Source organism: Mugil cephalus, chromosome 9 (genome assembly GCF_022458985.1).
Source record: "Mugil cephalus isolate CIBA_MC_2020 chromosome 9, CIBA_Mcephalus_1.1, whole genome shotgun sequence".
Taxonomy (NCBI): Eukaryota; Metazoa; Chordata; class Actinopteri; order Mugiliformes; family Mugilidae; genus Mugil; species Mugil cephalus.
The window spans coordinates 18,406,471-18,432,602 of NC_061778.1; the positions used below are offsets into that span (position 1 = coordinate 18,406,471).

Genomic DNA, 26,132 nt, shown 5'->3' on the forward strand with positions numbered 1-26,132 from the left:
TTTATCTCCACTATAAACTAACTACACCCATTCTCCTAAAATTAAGCCTTAGCAGGACTGAACTCTTTAAAAAGGACAATAAAGCAGCACATATTAGGATTCCACCCGAGTTTGCGCCCACGATTAAAAAGAAGGGAAAAAATGCTGTGATACTGATTGGGTGGTAAATGCAAATATTACTAACCTTGAATCTGACAGCTCCTATTATAACATATGACCTCAGGCATGATTAAAACCGCTGTTTGATATCTCGAAGATAAGATGTGCACGCCACACAGCAGTCCACACCACAAGTATCAACTACATTCTAGCTATCAACACAAATGTAACAATCGTGAGTATTATTTCACTAATATTAGTAGCGTCTAATAAGGTAGCGTCTTCCTTGCCTCAAGCCTCGGTGTCCTGCCATGTCTTACTGACAATTTCTTAGTGTGTATATTAGTGTGAGTGTGGACGTGTGTGTGCTTGTGTATGTGCAGTGTGCGTGAGTGTGGGTATGTGGGCATGTGTGAGCGTGTTTTTCTTATGTGTTTTTGTATCTTGGTGTAATGTTTTATGGGTTGTTTTTTTTTTTTTATGTCACGCACTTTGGGTTGCTTTTTAGTATGAAAAGTGCTATATAAATAAATAAAGTTTGAAGTTAACATTAGTTGCATGATAGCACTGGAAGTAGTAGTGGTGGAAAATAAGGTGCTTCATAGGACCGTGAGCAACGAAGATCAGTGGATAGAGTTTATGTTAGTGAGACTTGTTAATAATTTCCGGACTGCACTTGAACGTCACGCAGGGTTACCTGAAACTAAAGGTGGGGGTGTGTCCTCTCCTTTTTTTCCCTCAACGCCGCGCCCCTCTCCACACACACGGCATCATCCAGGAAGAAACCCCGGAGCGAGAAGCAGTGACAGTCGGCGAATGAACGACTCCTGCCGACCATAAAGAAGCGTTTTCAGGAGTTTCCTTCTTCTTATGCTGCTGTTCGGTCGGAGCCACAGTCACCATGCTGATTAAAGAGTTGTAAGTGTCTTAACTTTCTAAAACGGCGTCGCTTTTATCAGATAAAAGAGCGAAACGAGCACTGACGTTTATATTGTCGGCAAAGCCCATGACCTGTCCTCGAAATATTAACCTGACACGGAAAAGCTGATTCAGCTAATACTGCTCTTCTTCAAAGTGTGTATTAATGTCGCTAAGTCTCGGCTTTTAGGTCTTTGTTGAGTTTTTGGAACTGTCAGAACTCCATTCAAAGTTTTGGCAATTTAAAGTTTATTTGGTGTTAACACGAGTACATAATTAAACAATTAGACGTAAAAGAGATTAAAGGGCACTTTAAGAGTGGATTTTATTTCGGCACAGATAAATTGAACATTATATTCAAAGCAGCGGTGCAACTCTGTCAAACGTTCAAGCTTGGCTTGTGCTTGGCACTACCGAAGGAGGTTAGTTCAAATGGTATTTTCACCAGAGGGCCACGGCGAAACGACATTCAAACTTCATTTTATTTTGAGACGAACTATTTGTAAAGGCATTAATAGAAGCCGAAATGGAGAACTCCTCATAAATGTTGGAAAAACGTATTATCTCCTGTTTTGTGAGACGTGGACGTGAAAATACAGGAAGAACCATTTCATATAGACAAATATTTGGGCAGACGTTGCGATGCAGTGGAGCTTAGGAAGTCACTTGTATGACACTTGTATCTACTTTGCCAAATATCACAAATGTGCCTCAGAAGGCCTGATTTGGCACCATTGGTTGATTAACTCTGCCATTTTTTTATTGCTAAGTTCCTGTGACTCCTCTGTCAGAAACTTTTATGACAGGCTTGTCATATGCACATTATTTCTTGAAGCACATATAGTACCTGTCTGTCATCTGACCACGGTGCAAAGTTCATTAAGAGGCTCAGCCATGTTGGATTATTGTGATTTAGCACGTCAAAACTACTTTACAACATTGACTCTTTTAGCATGGCTGGGCTGTGTCTTTCTTTCTGTCAGCGCACAAGTTTATTTATCTTTTTTTATCACGTTAGCCATCAAGTCCCCGTCTTGAGAGCTCCCCTTCCATTCTGATCTGTTCTAATGAAATATTCAGGCCCTGCTAGACTGGCAACAGGTGGCGATTAATTGACTATTGTGTCATTGCACACGAGACGCACAAAGAGCACGCGCAGACGCACACTTGCAAGGTTTCCACTGACAGTTCCATACTTATTCGCCCTCTCAGAGCCGCAGTCTGGTTTACAGTTTTATGATTTCCTCTTCCTCGTCCCTAGGTCCCAGTGATAGCGGGACTGTGGCAGACAACTAACTTCCCCTTGTTCGTTTACATCGCCATAAATCCGTCAGTGTGAACGCTCTTATCAAAATTCGCACTCACTATAGTGCGTGGAGTGAAATATCTGGAGTCCTGGAGAGAAAGAACAACACGTATAATGGCTGTGGTTTCATTAGTTCTTTCCTGAACCTCCCTCCCTCCCTCTCCAGACAGGCCAATAGACCTTTCTGCTTAGTCTTTTTGGAGCCGCACTAACAGTGGAAGGTTTTACTTTCAGTGTCATATCTCTGTAGAAGTTAGTAATCTTACTCGTCGCTTGTGATTAAGGTGATTAAGGGTATTCCCTCGACTCCGAGCACTAACCCATGAACTGCAGTTTACAGCCACTCAGTCAGCTCAACGCAAGCTGCCAAGACGGTTAACAGTTGTGTCTTGGTGAAACTGAAAGTGTGGGCTCTGGAAAACGCACTTGTGTCTGGAAGACGGCAGAGTCCAATTAAAAGTTAGTTTCATTTGCACTACGGGAAATATGGGCTTTGATTGTAGAGCTTGAAACTTGCTGTGTCACAGCCTCTTTCTTACCAAGCATTAATCAAAGTAGCTAAATATTTACATTAGTTAGAAAAGTAGCCTGGCAAAAGAAAACTCTGCACGCAACTGGATAATCCTACAACCAATCAGAGCCATTTGGTTTCCAACAAATTCAACTCTACGGTGCTTAGATGACGTGGATGACTTTATTATTATTATTTTAACCCTGATCACCACATAAATCCCACCCAAATGATATGATTTGATTGGCCTGGCAGATCTTTGCAGGACCATAATCATTTCTCAACAGTTCTCCACATCAACTTTCTGCCACAAAAACATCTCACACAAGAAGTCACATTCAACTCTGATGGATGCACCTTTAGCTGGAGTACGCTAGTTTTGCTAGTAAGACTGGATATACGGACAAACTGCTCTGTTGGCGTCCTTTAAAGCTGACTAATTAAGATCTTACATCTTGTTTGTCTCTTCTGTCGTAATACTGCAACTTTAAAATGTCAAATTTTCGATTTTACTGGAGTTTATGTGCTCAGATAGTCGTGGCAAGGAGCAGTTGCCAGGCAACCAGCAGAGATTCACGGAAGTTGTCGGCCAAGGACGAGAAGTAGTCATGTCCTCCGGAAAAAAACGGCAAACAGCTGATTAAAGAGGCAAAATGTTATTAGAGGAGATTAGAGGTGCTGAAGGTTACAGATACGAGAGTGGAAATGATCTACTTACTGTAGTCTCTGCAAAAAACAAACAAAACAAAAAATCAGTAATTGTATTTTCTCAGGACGCCTGTTCCTTCTAAGAGGTCGTTCTCAGATTATTTATCATTTATTTTACATCTTGTGACTGTTTATTGATGTTCTCAGATTACATTATCAGAAAACTGACATTAGACGTAAACAAAATGCATATACGCAGAACTTTGTGTTCTTTATTTATTTTTTTTTTTGTGGCTGACTGAGATACGTGTTGACGTCTTCTTTGTGTGTCTCTGTTCCAGCCGGATTGTCCTGCCCATCTCGGTGGAGGAGGTAAGGACTCCTTTATTTACTTTAATTTTAGCAGTGACAGCGCGTAATAATTGACGTTAACGCGGCGTATTGTTCCAGATTTAGACGCTGTTTGCTTTTCTCACAAAGACGGTTCAATTATGTGTGCTCATCACTGTATTTAGAGACACGCACACGCGCCGCTTTGACAAAAGCGAGCTCTTCAACAGTAGCTTCTCACTGGGATCCTGTGTGACCTTCTCCGGGTCGCTAATCATGAAACATATTTCACTTGTTTACTTATCAATGTGCGTCTTATCTCAGAGCCTTTGGTGATGACTAAACAACAGGACAGAACAGCAAATCTGAGACTTCACCAAGTAGATGTTGCTCAGTACATGATGTGCTTACACCGGTAGTTGATATAGTTAGCCGCTATATGTCCTTGCAATCGAAACTCTTGGCTTCATATCAGGTCCAGAATTAATTCAGCTTTGTTTAATCTACCTCAGCACTGGCTGCTCCCACATTGTCAAGCTTCTGCCCCTGCACACGTCTCCCCCGGTCAGAGATGTACTTCATGGAGGAAATTAGCATTTTTATGACCTTTTTGCTCGACTTGTACAGGAACCTTTTCCTCTTTTGCTACCGGCCCATTATGTGGTTTAATACTGCGTTCAGAATAGCGCCACAGTCGTTGTTTTTCCATTGCTCACCGCGAAGCAGAAGCCAGCGTCTCACTAAGCCGAGCCCAGCGCCGTTTGCTGCAGGACCGGCTTTTCCTCTGAAACAATGGACGTTGAGCACTTGTTTTTTGTGGGAAACCATGTGCAACAGTTACAACATTTGAGCTGGATCAAGTCTGAGTGAAGTAGGTGTGCCCGCTTTAATCTTGCGTTAATCCACATTGCCGTTTAAAGCCGCCCGAGTATGTGGAAACAACTTTGGGAAGGTTACAGGTTACCAAAACTACGGCCATCGTGTAACGGATAACCTCAGCGTCGGATTTCTGTTGGGTCGAGTTTTTTTTTTGTTGTGGTCTTTACGTTATAGAGCTGAGATGATGGTTTGCTGAGTGAAAAATAAATAGCTCCTTTCTGCACATGACGTTTCAGGTGACACGGTGAGTTTCCAGGTGGGTCACAAACGTCAGAAGAAAAACAATGAGTTGTTTAGAAAGATGAACAATCAGAAATCGGCGTGCACATACAGGATCTAATCGGATTATTTGTCATTCATGTAAACAGTCAAGTTGGACTCTCTAATCAGAGGAAGCTGAAGAATTATTGTCCATGTGAATATAGTCATTGTTTAGGAGATAAGTGTCAGTAAAGTCAGACTTTACTATTGTGTTTTTACAGTGTAGTCTCCCTTCATTGTGCAAACTAAATAACATTAAAAAATAACAAATGTAAGTATATTGTCTCTTACCACAGAAATCCTCTTAGAGCTGGATGGTTTTAACAAACTTTAGTGGTGTATAGTGTAGCGTGTTACACAGTAAATGCAAATACTGAATCACATTTAGTGTCTCAGAAATCTCCTCTCAGTCCTGTAAAGTCCTCCACCCACGTCAGATGTGTCGTCTTTCATGTTCAGTTTACGTTCACTTCAGACATGAAACGAGAACAACAGCTCGGGCTCGGCTGTGTTCTCTAGTTTATCTGATCATTTTATAAAAAGCCAGTCTCTGGATAACGATCGAGACATTCCTAGAAGAAACATTAATTGTTATTTACACAAGGAAAGTGATAAAAATCACTTTCACAAACACCTGGTAGGGTTCATGGAGCACTATATAGAAAAGGATTACGAGGTCAAGTCATTTTGACAGTTATTCAGGTGACTACTTGTAGAATAAGATGTTAATCCAGATGTTCTGGTTTTGATTTTAATTCATAATCTCCGCCTTGTTGTTATTGAATGAACCGGTGCTGAGTCACGTTGTCTGAACATGATGTGTGATCATTGTTCGCGGTCTGATGTTGTGTTCCCGTGCTTGAACTGCCTGTACCATGTCTGACTTCCCTCGTCGATGACGAGACACACTGGTTAAACATGGCAAGTCACATTCCTGAGTTCCTGCTCACAGCGGCAAGGCTGAGCATCCACAGCTACCAAAATAGGTTAGTAGCCTGTAGCAATGAGCTGTCTCTGAGGAGAAGAGGGCTGGGCCTGATTCAACTTCAAGATTGTTTGTCCAGCTAAACCGCCGGAGGCGCTTGATGTGGCAATGCTCTTCAACTGTCACCCAGTTCCTCAAAATATTTAATAATTGCAAAGAAGAGACGAAGCGAACGAATCCAGTGGATATTGCAGAATTGCGTTCAACATTTGTCCAAAACGTTGCGTTCAGAAGGAGTGTGTGCGTAGCCGACGGTGCAGCGGAGGTGACTCACTCTTTCCAGTGTCACAACACTTTTGCTTGATCCAGGAAGGGTCAGGGAGGGGAAGAGGAGGAAAGGGGGAACAGAGTCGCCGAAGCGCTTACTCTGCTGGTTTTCTGCTGCTGTGGTGTGTGTCTGGGAAACATGGGAAAATGGTTAACTCGCGGTCAGCTCCTTTACACAAATGGTTTACTCAGGAAGGAACGTTATCAGGGAACTGTCTTTGCACTTGTCTTTTTAATCCCGTTACATTAAGGCAGTCAAGTCGGTCAGCCTGCTCATGTTAAGTCCTTTACGCGGTTGAGACCTTTGGACAAACCTAAATACTGATCAGCCATAACATTATGAAAACCAAAGTGTGAATAACACTGATTTTCTGGTTGTCGTGGTACCTTAAACATGCTAGAGGCAGTTAAAACAGGAATGTGGATGGACTTGAGCAACTTTGACAAGAACTAGGGATGAGTTTTGATGGTTAAAGGACTGTCAGGGTGAACCATTGTGCGTTGTTCCTTGTCTTAAGTGGTTCAATAAAAGGAAAAGCAGTAAACCTTCAATGAGAACAAGACTCACCGATGCACACGGGCAGTGAAGGCTTGGCCGCGTGGTCAGAGCTGGACCGCAGCAGTGTGGAAGAAAGTGGCCTGGTCTCACGATGAATCATGTTTTCTTTGACATCACGTGGGCGGCAGGGTGACTATGCGTTACTTATCTCGGAGCATATGATACCAGGATGCAACAAATGCCTCCTTGTCATTACCACAAGGGTGAGCTTGATCTCCACCAGTTTTCAGGTGGTCAGAGTAACTACTGCATACATTCTGTCTAACACTAGCTTAGCATTTTCAGGAGTATCCAAACATTATGATGAGGTAGCCATCAGCCATATGTTAGCTTTTAGCTAATGTGGCAAGAAGTGCTACATTAGCTAATAGTCAGCTTTAACTTTGTGTTTTCAAGCAGAGCTCATTTTCTAAAGTAGAGCACATTCACTATGATAAACATTTTTGAGTTTTTCTCCCCTATCCGTTCTATTTATTCCCATCACTAGACCTACTTGCCTAACATGGATGATGCATTAACTCAGTGTTGTGTCTGTCTGGAGTATCATAACATGGCGTCAATGCAGCATGTCTGTTTACGTGGAGAAACATAAGCATTTACTTGGGACCATGTTTCTGTCCAACTCCTGTGGGAAAAATCTTTGATTCCAGTTGCCGTCATCCCGAGCTTGTTGCTATCTTTGTGTGGTGGCATTTCTCAGACATACAAGTAGTTTACAGTTAGTCAGAATTTCTTTACTGGAAACAAATTCCTCACTCAACGCGTTAAATTTATTTGAACATTAATGTGACCGTAACTGGATTCCTGTCGTCATTTGTTCTGTGTAAAAGTTGTCACTGCGCAAACTGTCACCATTATCTCAGGGCTCCGTTAATGTTTTTTATAATTCTGGATAAAATGTCTTGTTATATTGTCTGTTTCAGTACTGTCTGTCTTTGTCTTGTTCATTTTGTTTTGACATTGTCTGTCTGTGTCTGATTATTGTACGGTCGTTGTTTTGTTTGTGTCTGTGTTGTGTACCTGCCTTGGGACTACAGCTGAAACTTAGCGTTTGCGCGAACACTGACGACAAACGCATCAGTGTTGATTAATGTGCACTGTTCCAATTCAATAAACTAATAATAATAATACTTTCAACTAGAAAGGAAACAAGTCGCGCCTCACAGCATTTCAAAAATCAAATAAACAGTTGGACTTTGAAATAATCAGCACATAATCCAGAGTAAGAAACCTGATTGAATTTGCTGCTGTGTAAATACTTATGTAAACGATGACCATGCCTCCTTCTTTTGTCCTTCCAGTACCAAGTGGGGCAGCTGTACTCGGTAGCAGAGGCCAGTAAGAGTGAGACGGGTGGAGGAGAAGGTGTGGAGGTGCTGGTCAACGAGCCCTATGAGAAGGATGGAGAGAAGGGACAGTACACCCACAAGATCTACCACCTGCAGAGGTAGGAGCTCAGCACCACTTAAAGCTCAGTAGAAAGAAATTAGTAGAAATACACAGAGGTGATTCTGCTAAAGGTTTTATGTGATGGTTCTTAGAAAGGTCAAAAAAACACTGACACTAGCTTTGTCTTTTTGAAAACAAACCTCTCTAATGGACCATTTGTCTGCAGGACTGTACAGTTATGTTTTTTTTATTAAACCTCAACAATTAAATTTTGCTGGAGAGCCTTGGAAGCAGTTTCAGTTTCTCTAATCAACAAACTGTTTTCCAATACATGTGTCTTAGTGTGACTGTGGTTCTGGGGTCGCACATAATTTCATTGAGTTAAGGGATTTCCTCTGAATGAACAGTGTAGAGGCTTTAGTGACATCTAGTGGGGAGATCTTATATTGCAAATTGACTGAAGGCCCCTCCCTACTCTACCCGTTTAAGTTCCACACCCGGACCTTTAAAAGGTCAACAACCATGTTAACTGCTTGCTAGCACAGTAAGTCATTACGCAATAAGTTAAATCTGTTCATTAAAAATCCATATTTGCATCTGTTTGCATCGGCTCCTGTCTCACACTGGTCTTCAATCATACATGTTTTGTGAAATAGTCTTTAATCTGCCAGTGGAGGTTGTAAATACAAGTAGATGAAAGATGGGAGTTAATATAAGCACTCGGAAAGCTTTCTGCCATTTGGACTCTATACTTTTGGTTTCCCACAAAGCTTACCATTTTTTCAAAATAGCATACTGAGATATGTGTCTCTAGAATTGAACAGTGAAATGAATGATAACCTACTTCCAAATGAAAGACTGTGGGTACATTCTGACAAGCTGCACCCATCATACGACATTCATAGGATAACTGGAGACAGGCAAACTGACATGTTCAAGCGCTAACACTGAACATGTCCTGTTCTGCGTGTCTACATTAAAACCTGTTTGTGTGTCCACAGTAAAGTACCGGGTGTGATCCGTGTGCTCGCTCCCAAAGGTTCTCTCGAGGTTCACGAGAAGGCCTGGAACGCGTATCCCTACTGTCGAACCAGTGAGTCCTACCGCATACATGCTCCCAGCAAGATGGATAACATCAGTAACATCACACAGGACAGGACAGCACCAGCTGTTTGGTTCCTTTGTCCACTTACGTTATGTTTTGTGAAGTTACTCATGAGAAACTTGATGCTTAAAGTCTGTGGATGAACTAAGACATTGTCTCTCCTTCTCTTTCTGATGCATGTTCACCTCTTCCTGGTCCATCTTTTGTACTGATGCAGTCCTTACAGTAAGTCTTCTTCCAGTTTCAGTGTTGGACAGTAGCTCAAATTAAACTTCCTACATATTTGACTTTACAGGCTTTTTGTTTTTGCTGTATAGGAAGTTAAGTCGCTAAAGTATTGAGTGAAGCATTGTTCAACATTAACATGATGAAAGAAGAGACGGTTACTGTGGTAGATGAGAGGAGACGCTGCAGTTCAGTGATGAGCTTGAGTTCACACCATTGTGTGTGTGTGTGTTATTGGCTCACTATTAATTTATGAACATTTATGCATCATGTCATCACAAATTGTGACCATGGAACAACATGATTGTTGCTTCACCTCATCACGTGTCTTTGTCGTGTTCACAGAACGCCTACATGAAAGACAAGTTCATGATTAAGATCGAGACATGGCACAAGCCGGATATGGGGGATCAGGACAATGTAAGTGATGATGTCTGCCGGCACCACTGACCACATTCATTAAGAGGAGTCTGATAAATAAGCATTGTGTTAAGTGACTGTTTATTACGAATATTATCATGCGTTGTGTTGCTGTTGTGTTTACAGATCTGAGAGAATTAGTGCAGTTTTTTCAGTATTGGCGTCAGGCTGCCACTCGGTTTACTTTATGATCATAGACCGTCTCTGTCACACTGGCTACAGTATGTTTGTCAGCTGATGCATGCTGACATTATGTTTTTTTTACCATTTTTTGACCGTAGAAATGTCAAACTTGAGATATTTCAGTCTTTGCCAAGTGGTGGACTGACCAACCAAGTGATGGATTTCTGTGCAAACAACCTAATATGTGACCATCATACCTTTAAGGTGTCTAGGACACATTTTAACCTACATGTAGGGGTGGACGATATGACGATATTAAATCGTGAACGATTACAACGTGAAGACGATCTTTCAAACTGTAGAGACCGTGGGATCGTCTAGGGCACATTCTATAAATTGCAGTTCTGTGCTGATGCACCGACGCACCAGACGTATTACGTCGTCAACCTGACCGACCAATCATGGCGAATTACGGGCAGTGACGCATTTTCTTACCTGCCTCCTTGTTTATGTGTGTAGCGGTAGCTGCTTGGAGAGCCCAAGTACATATACAGTCAATGGGAGAGCCATGGCTGAAAGTCAAACGTTGGTCACTAAAAGAAATTCCACTTCCATTATGTGGAATTGATTTGGATTTTCCTCAACTGTGGAAGCGCAGGCAAATGTTCTGTGCAAAGTTTGGTTCGCACGTCAGGTGGCAACACAACAAACCTGTTGAATCATTTGAAGAGGGAGCATCCCAAATGCAGGCAAAACTGCGACTATATAAAATTAAATCTGTTACGAAAGGTTCTTTGGACTAAATCATCTGTTTTTCATTTTTCAATTTAAGATCGTGATAAAATCAAAGTCGTGATTTCATTTTAAAAAATTGTGATATGATATTTTTGCCATATCGCCACAAACGGTAACTGAGCTCGCCTGAAACACTCTTTATGTTCCTCTCTGCAGGTACATGGACTTGAAAAGAATGCGTGGAAAGACACTGAGGTTATTCACATTGACATTGGGGATAGAAATTCTATAAGTGCAAAGGTATGTTTTGTTAGCATATCTGTCGACTGTCGTGACTCGGCTGCTTGTTAGTTTGTTTCTTATTTGCCACAGCTGCACTCTGTGTCATTGTAGTGGTTGTATTTATTCTTCAGGACTACAACGCAGATCTGGATCCAGCCATCTTTAAGTCAGAGAAGACCGGTAGAGGGCCTCTGACACCAGGCTGGCAGGTACTGTCCCTCCTTCTGTTCCTCAATGTTACATTCATTAGGGAAATATTATTATTTAAACCTGGAGATTTTGGGTTTTAATCTTCTTTGTGCAACTGTACTTTTGCAGAACGAACTCGCCAACAACCCCAGCTGTCCACACATGTGCGCGTATAAGCTAGTGACCGTTGAATTTAAGTGGACAGGACTACAGGGCAGGATGGAAAGTTTCATCCAAAGGGTGTGTAGAAGTTTGGTTTATCTTGTATTCCTTCTGGTTTTTGGTGCGTATCTGCTTCTGGTGGCACATGTATGAAAAATGGCTCCTGCTTGTTTTATTCCTGTGCAGGTGGAGAAGCGTTTGTTCAACCTCTTCCACAGACAACTGTTCTGCTGGATCGACAAATGGATTGACCTGACGATGGACGATATACGACGCATGGAGGAGGAGACGAAGAAAGAGCTGGATGAGGTAAGTGACGATAACTAAGCGTATACTGCATCACTGTGGCAGGAAGTTCATTTTAACCCTCATGCCTCCTCGAGCTTGAATGGCATGAATTTCCACAGGAACTCTCTTCTCAAATTTTTGAAATCCAGTATCTTTCACTCTCACCGTGTCATTTATACTCTCGCAATGCATTTTGCAGCCCCTGGTAGTCACGTAGCTCTATTAGCTCCAATAAATTGTAAATTTACAAGAATTTCATGCATCGACCCACAATGGGAAAATGGTTGAATCTGATCAAATACAGTAAAAATGACAACTATCACTACTTTTCTTCTAAATGAAATGCTAACATTGCAGAACGCATGGTTTTATATTGAAACGACAGCAAGATTAAACCTGGCACTAATAAAGAATACTAATGCAATCAAATCAGTTTTATTACTAATCTTTGACACACCCAAGACTCCGGTCACTACCAGAGTCCCATCCACCTACTGTTTAATTTATGGAAAATAATTCAGTTTTTGTGGGAGGGGGTTGTGTTTTTTTTTTTGTTTTTTTTTGGTAAAAAACATTTAATACTTTGTATGTTCAGACTGGGAAAATTCTTGAAATTTGGTTGAGTTTGGTAGTCCTGAGCAGGTCAAGTGATTTATGGAAAAAAAGGAGAAAAAAATAGTGACGTATGAGGATTTTAAGGCAATTTCTTTATGTATGTAAATTTTTTCCACATGCACATGGTAGTGCACATATATTTAATGCACATGAGGCACAACTTAATATTAAAGTTAACTAAGTTTCTGAAAGCAACAATTAATATGTGATTTCTTTTTTTTGTTAATACCATGTCACTTAGTCTGTAAGACTTGGCTGCTTATATCGGCCCATTCTTTCTAATCGTAATCATTAAAATGTTAGGATCTTGTTCAAACATAAATGGATCAAATATGTCGTCATTGTGACAGCGGTGTTTCATGTAACAGGTTCTTGTGCTTGTAATTCTGCACGCTTCTCTTTAACACGTGTCTCATGTCACAGATGAGGCAGAACGATGAAGTTAAAGGCACGTCAGCTGAGGATTGATGGAAACCGACCTGGTGAGTATTTAACCGTTGTTTTGGTGACATATTATATTGGATTTTATTTTTAATATGTTGTCTTTCCCTCCACAGATCAGGCTGATACTGGAGGAGCTGACTTTACACTGAAAGCCCAGACTCCACTCCTGACTGACTGGAACTACAGCAGCTTGATAGGCATAATCAAGAACACCACACTCACATCCTAATAAAAGGTTGCTCATATTAAGAGCTTATTATTGTAAAGTCATGCACTACATTTGAAAACGATTACAGATTTCTTTTTTTTTCTTTTTGTGGTAAGAAAGATCAGTTTTGAAGAAGAAGTCTTCCTGTTTATGCCCATTCTGTCATCTTAAAATGTAAAACAATAGGGTAAAGGTGTGGGTTGTCTCTGTAGCAACATTACTGATTACTGTCCTCATGTCCTCATTTACTGGCAGCCATTGGTTTTGTTGCACTCCTTGATTTTTTTTTGTTTTTTGATTGATCTATTGTTTACTGACCAGAGCAAGGAACATTTTCCTCCAGTCTTCTGTCTAAATTTACAAATCCTCCAGCGTTACTAAGATTTTAAAACTTTTTTTTTTAAAACTTTCAAACTTCCCATGGAAACAATTTCCTAATTTTGTAAAGTGTACTTTTTGCTCTGTTATGTCACGTTTCCTTAAGCATTTTGATTCATCATGACGTGGTGACTGGAGGCGCTGCAGTGAAAATAAACCTCAGTGATTTACAACTATGACATTTACTAATCTGACTGCTCCTGCTGCTGGTCTGGTGGTCAACTCAGCCTCACACAATGATTCCAGGTGCTTTTTAAAAATGTATACCTTTGGGTTGAGGTGTTGAGCGTACGTGTTAATAATATATAAAAGAACCTGAACAGATTTCAAAATGATTGACACATGAAGCGACTCTGTCTCGATGACTGTTCAAATATTTGGTTGTTGTGAGTCTTGTCCTTTGATTTTAAAGTCATGGATTACATGAATGTGTAGTTTATTAAAGACGGTGTATTTGTTCCTTGCTTTGTGAGTATTTTTACTTTGTACTTCTATTGGAAAAAGTCTATTATTGGTGAGTAAACATCCCCTCTGCCATCTGCAACAACAATAAAACTTAGAATATGAACTATTCAGAATAAAAGAACCAAGTATGCACCAAATAATAATAATAATAATAATAATAATAAATAGTTGAACACAATGGTGTGCTACAAATATTAGGTCAAACTCATACTTTAAGGTCAGTCATTCTGTGTGTGTTAGTCACAGAAGTTAGCTATTTAAATTCCCCTTAAGTGATGGGGAAAAGATCATGTAGGAAATTAAAATCAAAAATACGTGAGACTGACAGAAACAGGCTCAATGAGTCAATATTCAGGTTATTTTGATTCTTGTACAATTGTTTGAGTTAGTAAGTCATTATTTGGAAATAGTTCATTTTTTTTTCAAATAGTCCTTACTTAGAGTCCCACTCATTATAAAGAGGTAGCAAGTCATTTTGACGTATTTAGAGATTCTCTGTATATTATGAAACTATTATTACTATTATTTTAAGTATTTTGTGGGATGTCACCATTGTGAGAAAGCTTCTTATTAATAAGGAATGCTTACCTGTTAAGTTTTTAATGGTTCTTTCATTTTGAGCTGATTTTTCTGAGACCTTTTTCTCATTTCACAGCTGTTTATAATCTGTGTTCCTCACTCTGGTAGAAACTGGATTCCTCTAGATCCAAGAAATTTGCATTGCTACCATGGCAGCAAGCAAAACAGACAAACAAACATGTCCATATACGTCATGTGCCTTAGTTTGTATTCTGCATATAAATACCTTTTTTCATTTTCAATCTCATATTTGCACATTGTATGATTAAATTACTGCAACATATGCCTTTGAGAAAAACAACTTCAATGCTGTGTTGTACATGTCAGAATAGACATGAAGCTGACTTTTTGGCATATGATAAGTTATTTTTTCTCTTTATTTTTTGTTTGTTTTTCAGGCGTTGCAGCAACGTGTTTCCGTAAAGAGATAGTTTGGTCGTTTAAGTTTAGGTAAAAACTCACATGACCTTCTAAGCGCTTTTATTCCGAAGGTAAACACAGCGTCTTCCGGTGAGTGGGCGGGGCCTGTCCTACTACTGTACCCCTCAGGTTGGAGCAGCTGCTCCACTGTACTCCTCGTCTCCTCCCTGCAAAGAGAAAAAAAAACATCGGAAACAACAAGTGTCACTAAAGCGCAGCAGGTAGTATACGATTAAAAAAAACCCTCTCACTCTTGTTGTTAATGCGAGTGTTTACTGTGAAAAGCATGGTTTGGCTAGCCGCGCGACAATGCTAGCGTTGTCTGTTTACATTAACGTTACATTAAGAAAACACCAGTGCAGCAGCGACGTTTAGTTTGACACAATGCACTTAGCTGGACATGTCGTAAAGCTACCAGCGTAGTGTACGCGAGTGAGCACAAGCCAGTAATTAAAAGATCACAGACATCACAGTGTTGTAATTAAGTTTCAAGCCTGCGCCCACCCCCCGACACTCCCTTAGTGAAGACCCAGTTTGATAAGTTAGCATTGATAGCTAACAGTCATGTAGCCGAGCTGTTCGGTTTCACCAGTGCATTCAATTTTGTTTTCACTTTGTTCAGACTTCGGTGGCTGTGCTGAAGTTACAGGGGATTGGCCTCGTCACATTTCTGGTGTTTAGACGATGGAGGAGAACGAGGAGAAGACGGACCTCAGTTTGAAGAAGGAAGAAGAAGAAGAAAGAGGAGAGAGCTTCAGGTAAAGACTCTGCCCTGGCGACATGTGATAGGTCCGCGTTTAATCCGGCAGCACATCATGCAAACCACAGCGTCACCCGTTGTTGCACTGGGTGAAGTGTTTAATGTCGATAAGATGTATTTACTGTTTGTATTCCCTTTGTTATCCAAGGGAACAGTTTCTATTGTCAGACTGAAGAGGCTTAAAAAATGTACAGAAACCAGTCACACAATAGTTCCAAGCAGAAGTAGTGCGTTACAGTCAATATTAGGGGATGTGATGACTTGAGTTTGTGTTTGACACACAACTTACAGAGCCGCTTAAAGGTTTCTGAGTCCTTCAGAATAGATTTCTCCATAAAAATGACTCATACACGCTCAGACAGTAGACACAGGGAAGCCAATCAAACAAGCGAAACAGAAATATTATTCTTTAGTCAAGAAATTGAATCTGTGAGGTGCAAAAGTAACTGAACCCTTGTGGAGCAATAACAGCGACTAGATATTTCCAGTAATTACTAACTACTACTAAATTCTCTATGAGCTCAGAAATTATGAGATGAATCCTTTTTTTTTTTTTTTTTTTTACAGTGCAGTTGGATTGAGCCCGATTTGTCTTAACATTAAGACAAGAGCCATAAATATCTCTCCATGAGCTCTATGTTGTGTTATTGTTGTAGCCTTTATAAGCAACGGCTTCTTGACACAGAGGTGACATTGTTCAAGTTTGGCTGTAAGGACGGCCGAAAGGGCAGGCTTCACACTGTCGACATTATCCTGCACTCATTTCCTCTTCACTTAATCTGTCTCGGCCTTTTTCTTAAGTGACATGTTGGTTTCCAGCTGCAGGATATTCCCGAAGTTTCCCTTAATTAACGGTTTGGCCTCATGCTGTTAGCAGAACTAGAAGTACTCTAAGGTGAAACACTGTGCCAGTCTGCAAATCTGACTGGATTCTGGCAGTGGTGGTGGATTAGGTTGCCCAACAGTATCCAACAGTATACACCTAATGCGGATTTTTTTTTTTTTTTTTTTACATTCAGGCATTTGCGCTGGTTTCTCAATTGTTAATAGGCCTAAATATTGAGACATATCACAATGAGATTAGAAGTCATTTTTAGCACACAAAGACGACTTGTAGACAAATTAACCAATTTCCTAATCACTCTGCCCTCTGGAGCTCCAGATCCGTGAACAAGGCTTTCCTCACTTCACTCGCTGGTTTGAGTCTATAGAAGAAAGACGGTTTCCTTCTTCCGTTCCCTTTTAAACTTACTTTTTTACACTTCCAGCAACTTTTAAACCGTTAGCGTATATTTTATTCAGCATCTCTGTGCTGTGTAACTCCGCCACTTGGATCCAGAATGGATGAAATCAGGCGACTGTTAGGGGATGTGGGACGCGTCCGAACCGACAGCCTCACCAGCGACGCCACGCAGTCGACGGGGAGCAAGCTGGCTCTGCGCCACCGCCTCAACCAGCTGATGACCTGCGTGGACGACCTGAACCCCGAAAACAAGCTGCATGACAAAGTGGTCAAGACCCTGGACAACGTCTTCCTCGTCTTTGGCAAAAAGGCCAACAGGCAGAAAAAGAACAGATTCAGGTGGAGAATGAAGCTTCCTCTTCACTCGTCTTTTCTGCGTCCTGAAGTTGACGCGTTTTTACAGGAACAACGTTACGTTATCTCCTTAATGGATTTTTCACCTTTGGACTCAGTGACTGGTTGTGTGACTGCCCGACACAAGGCATACTTGTCTTCTTGTCAATCGAAACCCTCCAATAGTCCTTTGAGTTTCTATCATACAGTTTACTGTTGTTGCTGAGCTTAAAAAAAGTTATATTAGGGGTGTTTTAAGGTTAGGAGAAAAGATGACTGCTCACATCGCGTTTGTTAACTGCAGCAGCCCGAGCTGCTTGTAGTAGTGGTACAGTACCTGCGCTGTAACAGCTTTTAAATATGAAAATTATCTTTTTTTTTTCTTTTTTTTTGCTCTGCTGAAAAAAACAAGATTACAAAGAATGTTTAGTTATATTTTACTTCGTGATGGATGCAGCTGCATGTTTTGTGAAGGAATTTTAAAGCTGGACTGTGGTTCCTAAACATGTGTTCACTTTTAAATATCGTTCATCTACCTATGATGGGTTATTTGTATTTTTATGAGGCATTGTACAGTAAATGACATTCTTCTTCATCTTCTGCACCCACAGGCTGCACATGGTGACGTGGAATGTGGCCACAGTTGATCCTCCAGACGACGTGACGTCGCTCCTCCACTTGAACTCATCAAAGAGACCAGACCTCTACGTCATCGGGTACGTGGCGCAGGGAGTGCGAAGCGATCGATGACGTCAGTAGTTTTGTTATATAACCGTATAATAGGCAGAATGGCAATCAAAACTCTGTGTGTGTGTGTGTGTTTTAGACTACAGGAGGTGTACTCAGGACCATTGAGATTCATGACAGACATTGTATTTGATGACCCGTGGAGTCATCGGTTCATGTCCACCTTAGCGCCGTTGAATTATGTCAAGGTACAAATCTTCTCAAAACACATCCACAAGTTTTTTAAACTGAATAACTGAAGATTCTCTTCTTCTCACAATTAAAGTATTATATTCCATTGTTTCTACCTATGTGTGTTCAGGTGTCATCCATCAGAATGCAGGGTCTCCTGCTGCTCTTCTTCTCCAAACTGGAGCACGTCCCCTTCATCAGAGACATTCGGGCGAAGTACACACGCACTGGCATCTTTGGTTACTGGGTGAGAATTATACACACACACACACACACACTATGGATGTCCTGGTCAATGTCTTTGACCCTGAGTCCAATATTGATCTTATACTGTTCTGCATTGGTTGATCAGAGTCCAGATCCTATCTTAAATAAACAAAATATCCTGCTGTGGAGATTCATGAAGACTTCACTTATTATGTTTATATGCTTAATCAAATTTGGACCATGTGTCTATATTTAGTACAGTGAATGGTGCTGTCAAAGCTAACGTAGCAACAACATGTTAGCTTTTAGCCTGGCTCCAGAAAACATGTGTTCTACACATCAGAAATGTGCCGGTCTAACTCTGTAGCCGTCTTTGTAATATTTTACGCCTTGATGTGTCTTGAAGGAAACATTTCTCTTCTATTAAATGTAGCGTTTAGTGTGTTTTTATGTGGGTGCAGCCTTTGCTTGCAAGTTGGTTGTTTGGAATGATGATCTCCTGCCACCACTTCACCAAACATCCACACTGCATAATTTACACATTGCTGACTTCATTTTCCAGAGTAAAGTATGGAAAAGTACAGTCATGAGTGCAGTTACCATATTTAGGGATTTTCGTTCCTCTTCTTCTACATGGATTTTTGGCAGCTGCGAAGCTAGCCAACCACCGCTAAACAAACAAAACAAAATCAGAAATGTGTTCTTATTTATTTTTTTTTGGCGACTTTGAAGCTGGCCAACAAAGAGGAAAAAGGTGTTGCAGTGATGTGGTTTTGGTTTCTAGCAGAACTAGAATAAATAACTACAAAAGATGTGACTAGTTGGAACATCCATAACGTAGACACACACACACACACACACACACACACACACACACACACACACACACACACACACAGAGTGCCTCTTTTATTCCACACACTGTTCCTCTTCACAACAAAGCATCAGTGCTCATAGACTTTCATGTTAAACAATCATGTAAATCATCAAAGAGCTGGCACCAACAAATGTTGACCATGGGTCGACTGGAGACTGGTTTAAAATGTATTCTTGACGCTACAGTCACTGGCCAAACTGTGTGTATATTCTGCATGTGCATGAGAGGAAATAACTCCAGTGCAGCAGTAGTAGTCTGTAGAAGTGTCGAAACGCCTTCTAGATACTTCAAGCTTGTCCATTTTGTTTTATCCATCTGTTTGTGTTTGTCTCTTGACTAAAGTGTTTACTTAGTTATTTCATTTCATCCCTTCTCTTCTCATACACTGGCACATTAAGCTGAACAGCCCATCAGTGAACTCACTCGCTAATGCCCAGAGATCTGACTTGTGGCAACAGTACGTGATCACAAACTTGATGTGTCGCCGCCCTTCAGCGTACTAGACCCTGGGGAGCTACAACGCCTACGTACAATGTTAATATTTCTTTCACGGCGGCTCTCTTGTGCGTAAAACTGCCAAACTTCCCCTTCGAATAGGGAATGGACTGAAATGTGTAAAACCACATCCCGTTTGGTGTGTTTTATTTGTGAACTGAGTCACAGAAGCAGAAGTAAAGGTAAAAATGAGTCTTACGCATGAGTTAGCTTGAGTAACGTAGTTGTCTGTCACGTAGCGTAAAAGCACAGTGAAAAGTGCAGATTTGTTTATCAGATTGAATGTTTCATCACCGTCTCCTCCTGTTTGTCTCTCTCAGGGTAACAAAGGTGGTGTGACCGTCCGTCTGTCTTTCTACGGCCACATGCTCTGCTTCCTCAACTGCCACTTGGCTGCTCACATGGAATACGCCTCGGAGAGAGTGGATGAGTTTGAGAACATCGTGAACACGCAGACGTTTGAGTGTGAAAAGGCTCCAACTATTCTTGACCACAGGTCAGAAGATGCACAGGATGCACATTACAATTTACCCAAACATAGAATAGTTACACAACAGATGTTAACAGAGACGGTGAACCTCCATTAATCTCATTGGATCTGCATGACGCTGTCGTTTTCTTCGTGCATGAAATCTGTTCAGTCACACATTCTTTATCCCATCACCACTTCCTCTCACTGGCCCTCCTCTGCCTCTCTCGCTCCAGGCTGGTTTTCTGGTTTGGAGATCTCAACTTCCGAATCCAGGACCACGACATGCACTTTGTCCGCTCCTGCATCACCGATAAAAAATACAACCTGCTGTGGAGCAAAGACCAGGTTTGACCCACGAAGCTTTATTCAACTCCCTCCAGCTGTTGCGTTAGCTTGAGTGTGATGAAACACGTGTTTGGTTTCAGTTGACCATGATGAAGAAGAAAGAGAAGCTGCTGCAGGAGTTTGAGGAAGGACCTCTGGACTTTCAGCCCACGTACAAGTTTGACCGAAACACTGATACATATGACAGCAGGTAAGTGTCTCCAAGGAACACACAAGAAATGAATCATTCAGTTTAATCATTGTCACACTTTCTGGTCCTTTTTTGCTTTTAGTATGTGTTTATATTTTGTCTGCACCTCTTTTCAACCCCACAGGTTCTACAGGACTTGGTTTGGCTTTAAGTAAGAGCTCATAATGTGTCAATGTCCACATCTTTTTTAATATGTTTTGTTACTGGCTATTTAATTCACCTAACTCAACCCAGTAAAAATAGTAACCACCATCGTTGTTATGCAGTAACAAAAAACACCGTTGTGTTTTGAAAGGGTTATTGGAATTCTGTTCACGTGCTGAAATTTAAACAAACAAGCAGGGTGAATGAGCAGTCTTTGCAAGACAAGCGTCATATTGTCTTAGCAAAGGAAAGACTGAAATGCTTGTTTACTTTAGAGACCGAGCTATTTAAGGTGCCTGTGGATCTTTAGGCCCATGTTGCAACAAGGAGCAGAATCCCTTTTTCATTTGTTGTATTTACACGTTTCTGCTAAATTTAATGCAAAGTTTGAAATATTTTCATAGCTTTCAATTCTTCAAACGCTGTGAAGAAGAAACACATTTATCATCTTTGTTTGGCTTAAAGGATGCACACAAGAGGAGTCTGCACTGCCTATTTGTTTACAGCAAACTCCACGGGGCACCTTTAATAGTATCAGCGTCAGTAGTCTGTATTAACACACTGTTTAATGTTGTCCTGCTGCTTCAGAGCTCGTTAATATAAATGTGATTGTGTAAACCACTCTGGGTCCCAGAACAGCTGCAGCATAACATCTAACATGCATGCTCAGAAATAGATGTTCTGGTAATACAGACTGGGGATGGGTCACGATATCTGAGTGGGGTTATAATGTGATTTCACCCAGGCATGATACTACATTATTGCAGACTGTCTGCAAGGAAGTTTTGACTTTATTTAATGTTTTAAGGCTGTCGTTTTCACACAGCTTGATGTAAAGTTATTTACTATCCATAGTTGGTACATATGCTCATGCAAAATATAAGGTTTACTTTTTTTTTGTCACAGTATTTTTGTTGGTTTCACTTAATTTTTTTATGGAGGATATGTTACATCAAATATTACAATATTAGCAGCTGAATTATTGTTGATATTAGAAAACCCATATGTTCAGAACATACGTTGCCAGTGGTTCTTTAATGACAGTTTTATCTGTCTCTCCTTCATAATGTACCAGTGTAAATGTACACAGAACGTATATATGACTAAATATCAACTCATAGCTGTGGTATGACTTGCTCAAGTACATTTACATACATTTTTATGATGTAAATCGTACAGTAATACATGGGACATGTTATATTACTGATCAGAGTGTAACACAAAGCCCCATTCTGCGTGTGTATGAAGCATCTTCACATATACTAGGAACATGCTGCCACACACTTACATCAAGTCCTCCATTCACCCTCGAGCAAACAAAGATTCTTTTAAGGTTTTTGCTCCTGAAACTATTGCATCACATCATTTCTACAGATTTGTCAGCTGCACATTTATGCTACCATTTTCTACTGGAGGCTTTTGGTGGCTTTTGCTTTGCGGCGTGGTGCATTATCTTAATTGAAGTAAGAAGAGAAGAGCAGACTACAGCTGTAAAGGCATAATCATTCAGCTATAATCAGACTCTGGCATTCAAACATGATTAACAGGGATCAAAGTCCATCCACCTCAAAGTACGCTGTCCCTTGAGTCTCTGCACGTCTTCTGCTCAGGACACTTGTAAACAGTGGTTATCTAAGTTACCACAGTGTTTCTGTCAGCTCCAGTTTTTTTCCTTTCGCCGCTCTTATCATCAAAGAGATTCGGTCTGCGTGACCAACGATCACTGTATACACTAGATATATTGTTATAACTCAGCTGTTTTAGAAATGCTCAAACCGGCCCATCGGCCACCAACAATAAACCACAAATAAAGTCTGTGTGATATAAACATTAACTAAAGCTCCTGACCTGTAGCTGCGGGATTTGTTTATTACACTGTTGCCATGTGATTGGCTGATGTGTGTTTTATTACACTTCATTATATCAGACTCAGATTTCACACAGATCATCTTAAATCCTAAATATCACAGTTGGTTGCATCTATATGAGAAATATATTCTCTATAGATCTTAAAATTTCTCTCTTGTGCAGATAAAGGCGTGACTTAAAAAGGACACTTTAAGATTCAGGTTGTAACTTGTAAGACCCTCATAGTTATCTTGTTTTTAATTTCTCACTTTTCCTGAATTGTCTTGGCCAAATCACTGTCTTTACAACTTGTACTCTGGCTATACAGAGCTGACTTTTTCTCCCAACTAAAACCAACCACTCTGCTCATCTGCGCAGCAATAAGAAGCGAAAACCGGCCTGGACCGACCGGATCCTGTGGCGACTCCGGCCCAACGCCCAACCTGCTGACGAGGAAGATGAAAATCCAACCGAATTAGACGTGAGGAAGGTCAAGCAGCTGGAGCTGGAGGAGGAGGAGGAGTTTCCTCTGAAGATCAGACAGGACTTGTACACCAGCAGCATGGAGTACCGCATCAGTGACCACAGGCCTGTCACTGGTATCTTCACACTGGAGGTGCGTGACTGGAACCCATCTTACCGTCTTTAGACACTTTTGCTTGATCTGTCTCTCAAATGAATGTGTGCATGTTGTGAAACATTTTCATGCACGCAGCATTTTGTTGGCATCCCAGATTTTATTTAGGAGGAACATAGAGGTCAGCTGTGTGCTCTACATTTCTGTTGATTATTATGTTGGCATATTCACAAAAGCACTTCTTGAGATCTGTAACCTAGTCAGAAAAATCACCAGGTTATTAGGTTCAATTATCGAAATGCCGATCTAGGTCTGACACACTTTAGTGTGTGTATCTATTTGCCTTGTACAGCCTTTTGAATCTGACTGTGGTGTCGCTTTCTCCAACCCTCCAGCTGAGGAAGATGTACGACACTCCTCTGGTGCGAGTGCAGCCCGAGGGCGACTGGAGCGCAGATATCGATTCCATGGTTCTCTACAGCCCCATGCAGCCATTCCCCTCCAGTAACTGGGACTGGATCGGACTCTATAAGGTGGACTTATCAACCCTCTACTTGCCGCTGGCAGTTTAAATGTGAAACTTTATCATGAAAGTCTAAGCGTTTGCATGAATTTCAGGTCGGATTCAGCAGCGTGTCTGACTACATAACCTACACGTGGGTCAAAGATGACGAGGTGGCCTTCAATGACGAGTTCATACAGGTAGTGAATTTACGTCTAAATGAGCTGCACTGCTTGCATCAGAAGTTAAAAGTACTAGAAGAAAACAACAGATGATAAAAATGTGCCTGTCTTTGTAGGTGTATGTTAGTAAAGAGGACATCCCTGTGCGGGGGGGAGAGTGTGTGCTGTGCTACTACAGTCATACTCTGCAGTGCATCGTTGGAATTAGTGAACCGTTCAAGGTCAGTAATAAGCAAAATAACTGTGATCCTTCTAACTTTAAAATGACTTATAGTAAGGTTCTTGGGCATGCAACAAGGCACCAGTGTAAGCTACTGTCTCCCTCTTTTAGGTCCATGAATCCAAGGTGGCCATTGAGGAAGGCCTGATGCCCGACAGGATCAGTGAACTCGACAAAAAGACAGCGAGCGACGAATTTTGAAACTGATCTGTGAGGATTCAGTTGGGCTTCGATCACCTGAACAATAATCTTTTTTTTTTTTTTCTGAATCATATTTCCTAACCTGCCACTGAAAGAGGCGTTTAGGAAACACTCCCTGATCAAGATCCCGTTGCTTACTGGCACCTCAGCAGTCATTATAGTATTTTTATGACGGGTCTCTGTAGCTACATGTTCTGTGCACACAGTATATGAGCTTGACTAAACTCAAAGCAGAAATTTTTAACAAACATTCATCGACCGACTTAAAACTAAATATAGTAGATTCGGATGCTAAAACCATTGTGATGTGCAATATGGTGGAATGCTTTGATGGATGTACGGCTCCATCAGGCAGTTAAGCAATGTGTGGTCGCTCATTAGGACATGAAGCATATTAGAATATGTACAGGCCTGCTGCTATATGTGATCGACCCAGTAGTGAAAGGAAGACACAGAGTTTTTTAAGCTTCATATTTGAGTTTGCCTTTCTTTGAAAGATGTGAAAACACCCAACTCATACTTCACTTGATTGCTACAGTTATAAAAAGGAAAAGGGAACCAGCAAATTAACAGAGCTCACTGGTCATTTTTGTTTACACAGGACCATGATCACGTCTGTTTGGTCTTAAAAAATATTTTTTAGTTCACTGCTTACTTTGCAAATATCCGTTGATTCTTGTCCTTTCTGCAAGTTTGTGGTTATGGGTATTTTGCGTGGCAAACCAATATAATGCTGGAGAGCAGGACCTTACACAGCAAATGCGTTTATTAATAGCTGCACAGAAGTTATATTTATATATGTTCACTATTGTTTGCCTTAAAAGTTTAATTCAATTATAATTCAAACGGTCTATCTATAGGTATGTGTGTAAATGTCTCTTGGACTAGGTCTCTTTAAAGCGTCGTGCAGTATCCACTAAAAAGGAATCCTTCTGAGGGGCTGATTTTAATCTGTGTACTGTCCTGAAAGTATTTAGTACATAAGCTGGATCAGAGTTTTAAATGTTTTGTATGTTATTTAAAATATTAATACGGTGAACAGAACATCTACTGTTTTTAATGAACTGCTGTAGGATGATGAGAGAAGATTTGATTTTTTTGGGTTTCCTCCTCCCAGTATTTTAATGAACTTCATTTGTTCCTGGAGGACTTGAAAACTATATAATGTTTAGCTTTTTTTTTTTTTTGATTACCTTTTTATATTACTGGAGCTGAATTTAAAAAAAAAACATGCAAATCATTCCTTCTGAAATGAAGATCTTAAAGAAATATTGCACTGTTTATTGTTACTGCGTGATTCATTAGTGTGTACTGAGAAAAAGCTTTTTTGAACTTTTGCATTCAGCAAGTGCCTTTGATATGATTGTTGCGTTACTTCCAGTAATATAAGGCTGCTTAATTTGATACAGCATGTATCATGAATATTCATGAGATTATTATTTCATGGCTTCATATTTTTCCACCATCCTCTTGATTTGAAGTATTGTTGCTTTTCATTTCCAGTAATATAACTCTGCTTCATTTTGATGCAGCATGCATCATTTATGCTCATTAGATTATTATTTCATGGCCTCTTGTTTTTCTGCCATCCTCTTGATTTGGAGTATTGCTGTAAACTTCTTGTCTTCGACTGAATGCTGTTATCATGGGCTTGCTTGAATCATATATGATATTAGGTGAATTATTTAATTTTTGTTTTTAATTGAAGAGTGACTTATTTTCTCAGATGTCGATGAAATGTCGTACTGTAACACCAGTTTATAGCCTGGCAAACACAAATATTAAACAAGTTTCACTTCATTCTTGTGCTGTTCATCGTAGGTCAAGT

General features: G+C 40.6%; 2 protein-coding genes across 4 annotated transcripts; both read left to right on the forward strand.

Moving 5' to 3' along the window:
* The first annotated feature begins 851 nt into the window (after positions 1 to 851).
* On the forward strand, positions 852 to 13,790 carry LOC125013914 (phosphatidylinositol transfer protein alpha isoform-like). Its single transcript, XM_047594861.1, has 12 exons — positions 852 to 1,017; positions 3,824 to 3,854; positions 8,065 to 8,210; positions 9,154 to 9,245; positions 9,475 to 9,482; positions 9,828 to 9,902; positions 10,977 to 11,060; positions 11,174 to 11,251; positions 11,361 to 11,471; positions 11,580 to 11,702; positions 12,720 to 12,778; positions 12,854 to 13,790. The coding sequence occupies exons 1-11, from the start codon at positions 1,001 to 1,003 to the stop codon at positions 12,762 to 12,764; spliced, it is 810 nt and encodes a 269-aa protein (XP_047450817.1). The 5' UTR covers positions 852 to 1,000; the 3' UTR covers positions 12,765 to 12,778; positions 12,854 to 13,790.
* Positions 13,791 to 14,858: 1,068 nt separating this feature from the next.
* On the forward strand, positions 14,859 to 26,104 carry inpp5ka (inositol polyphosphate-5-phosphatase Ka). Of its 3 annotated transcripts, XM_047593730.1 has the most exons (14): positions 14,859 to 15,011; positions 15,413 to 15,548; positions 17,738 to 17,842; positions 17,953 to 18,061; positions 18,175 to 18,291; positions 19,944 to 20,119; positions 20,329 to 20,440; positions 20,521 to 20,630; positions 20,755 to 20,781; positions 23,001 to 23,238; positions 23,595 to 23,732; positions 23,818 to 23,901; positions 24,000 to 24,104; positions 24,215 to 26,104. In XM_047593730.1, exons 2-14 carry the CDS (start codon positions 15,475 to 15,477, stop codon positions 24,302 to 24,304), a joined length of 1,485 nt encoding a protein of 494 aa, XP_047449686.1. In that variant the 5' UTR covers positions 14,859 to 15,011; positions 15,413 to 15,474; the 3' UTR covers positions 24,305 to 26,104. The 3 variants fall into 3 exon arrangements, with proteins under 3 accessions (XP_047449686.1, XP_047449684.1, XP_047449685.1); XM_047593728.1 differs by lacking the exons at positions 14,859 to 15,011; positions 15,413 to 15,548 and adding an exon at positions 16,730 to 17,132; XM_047593729.1 differs by lacking the exons at positions 14,859 to 15,011; positions 15,413 to 15,548; positions 20,755 to 20,781 and adding an exon at positions 16,743 to 17,132.
* Positions 26,105 to 26,132: the final 28 nt, after the last annotated feature.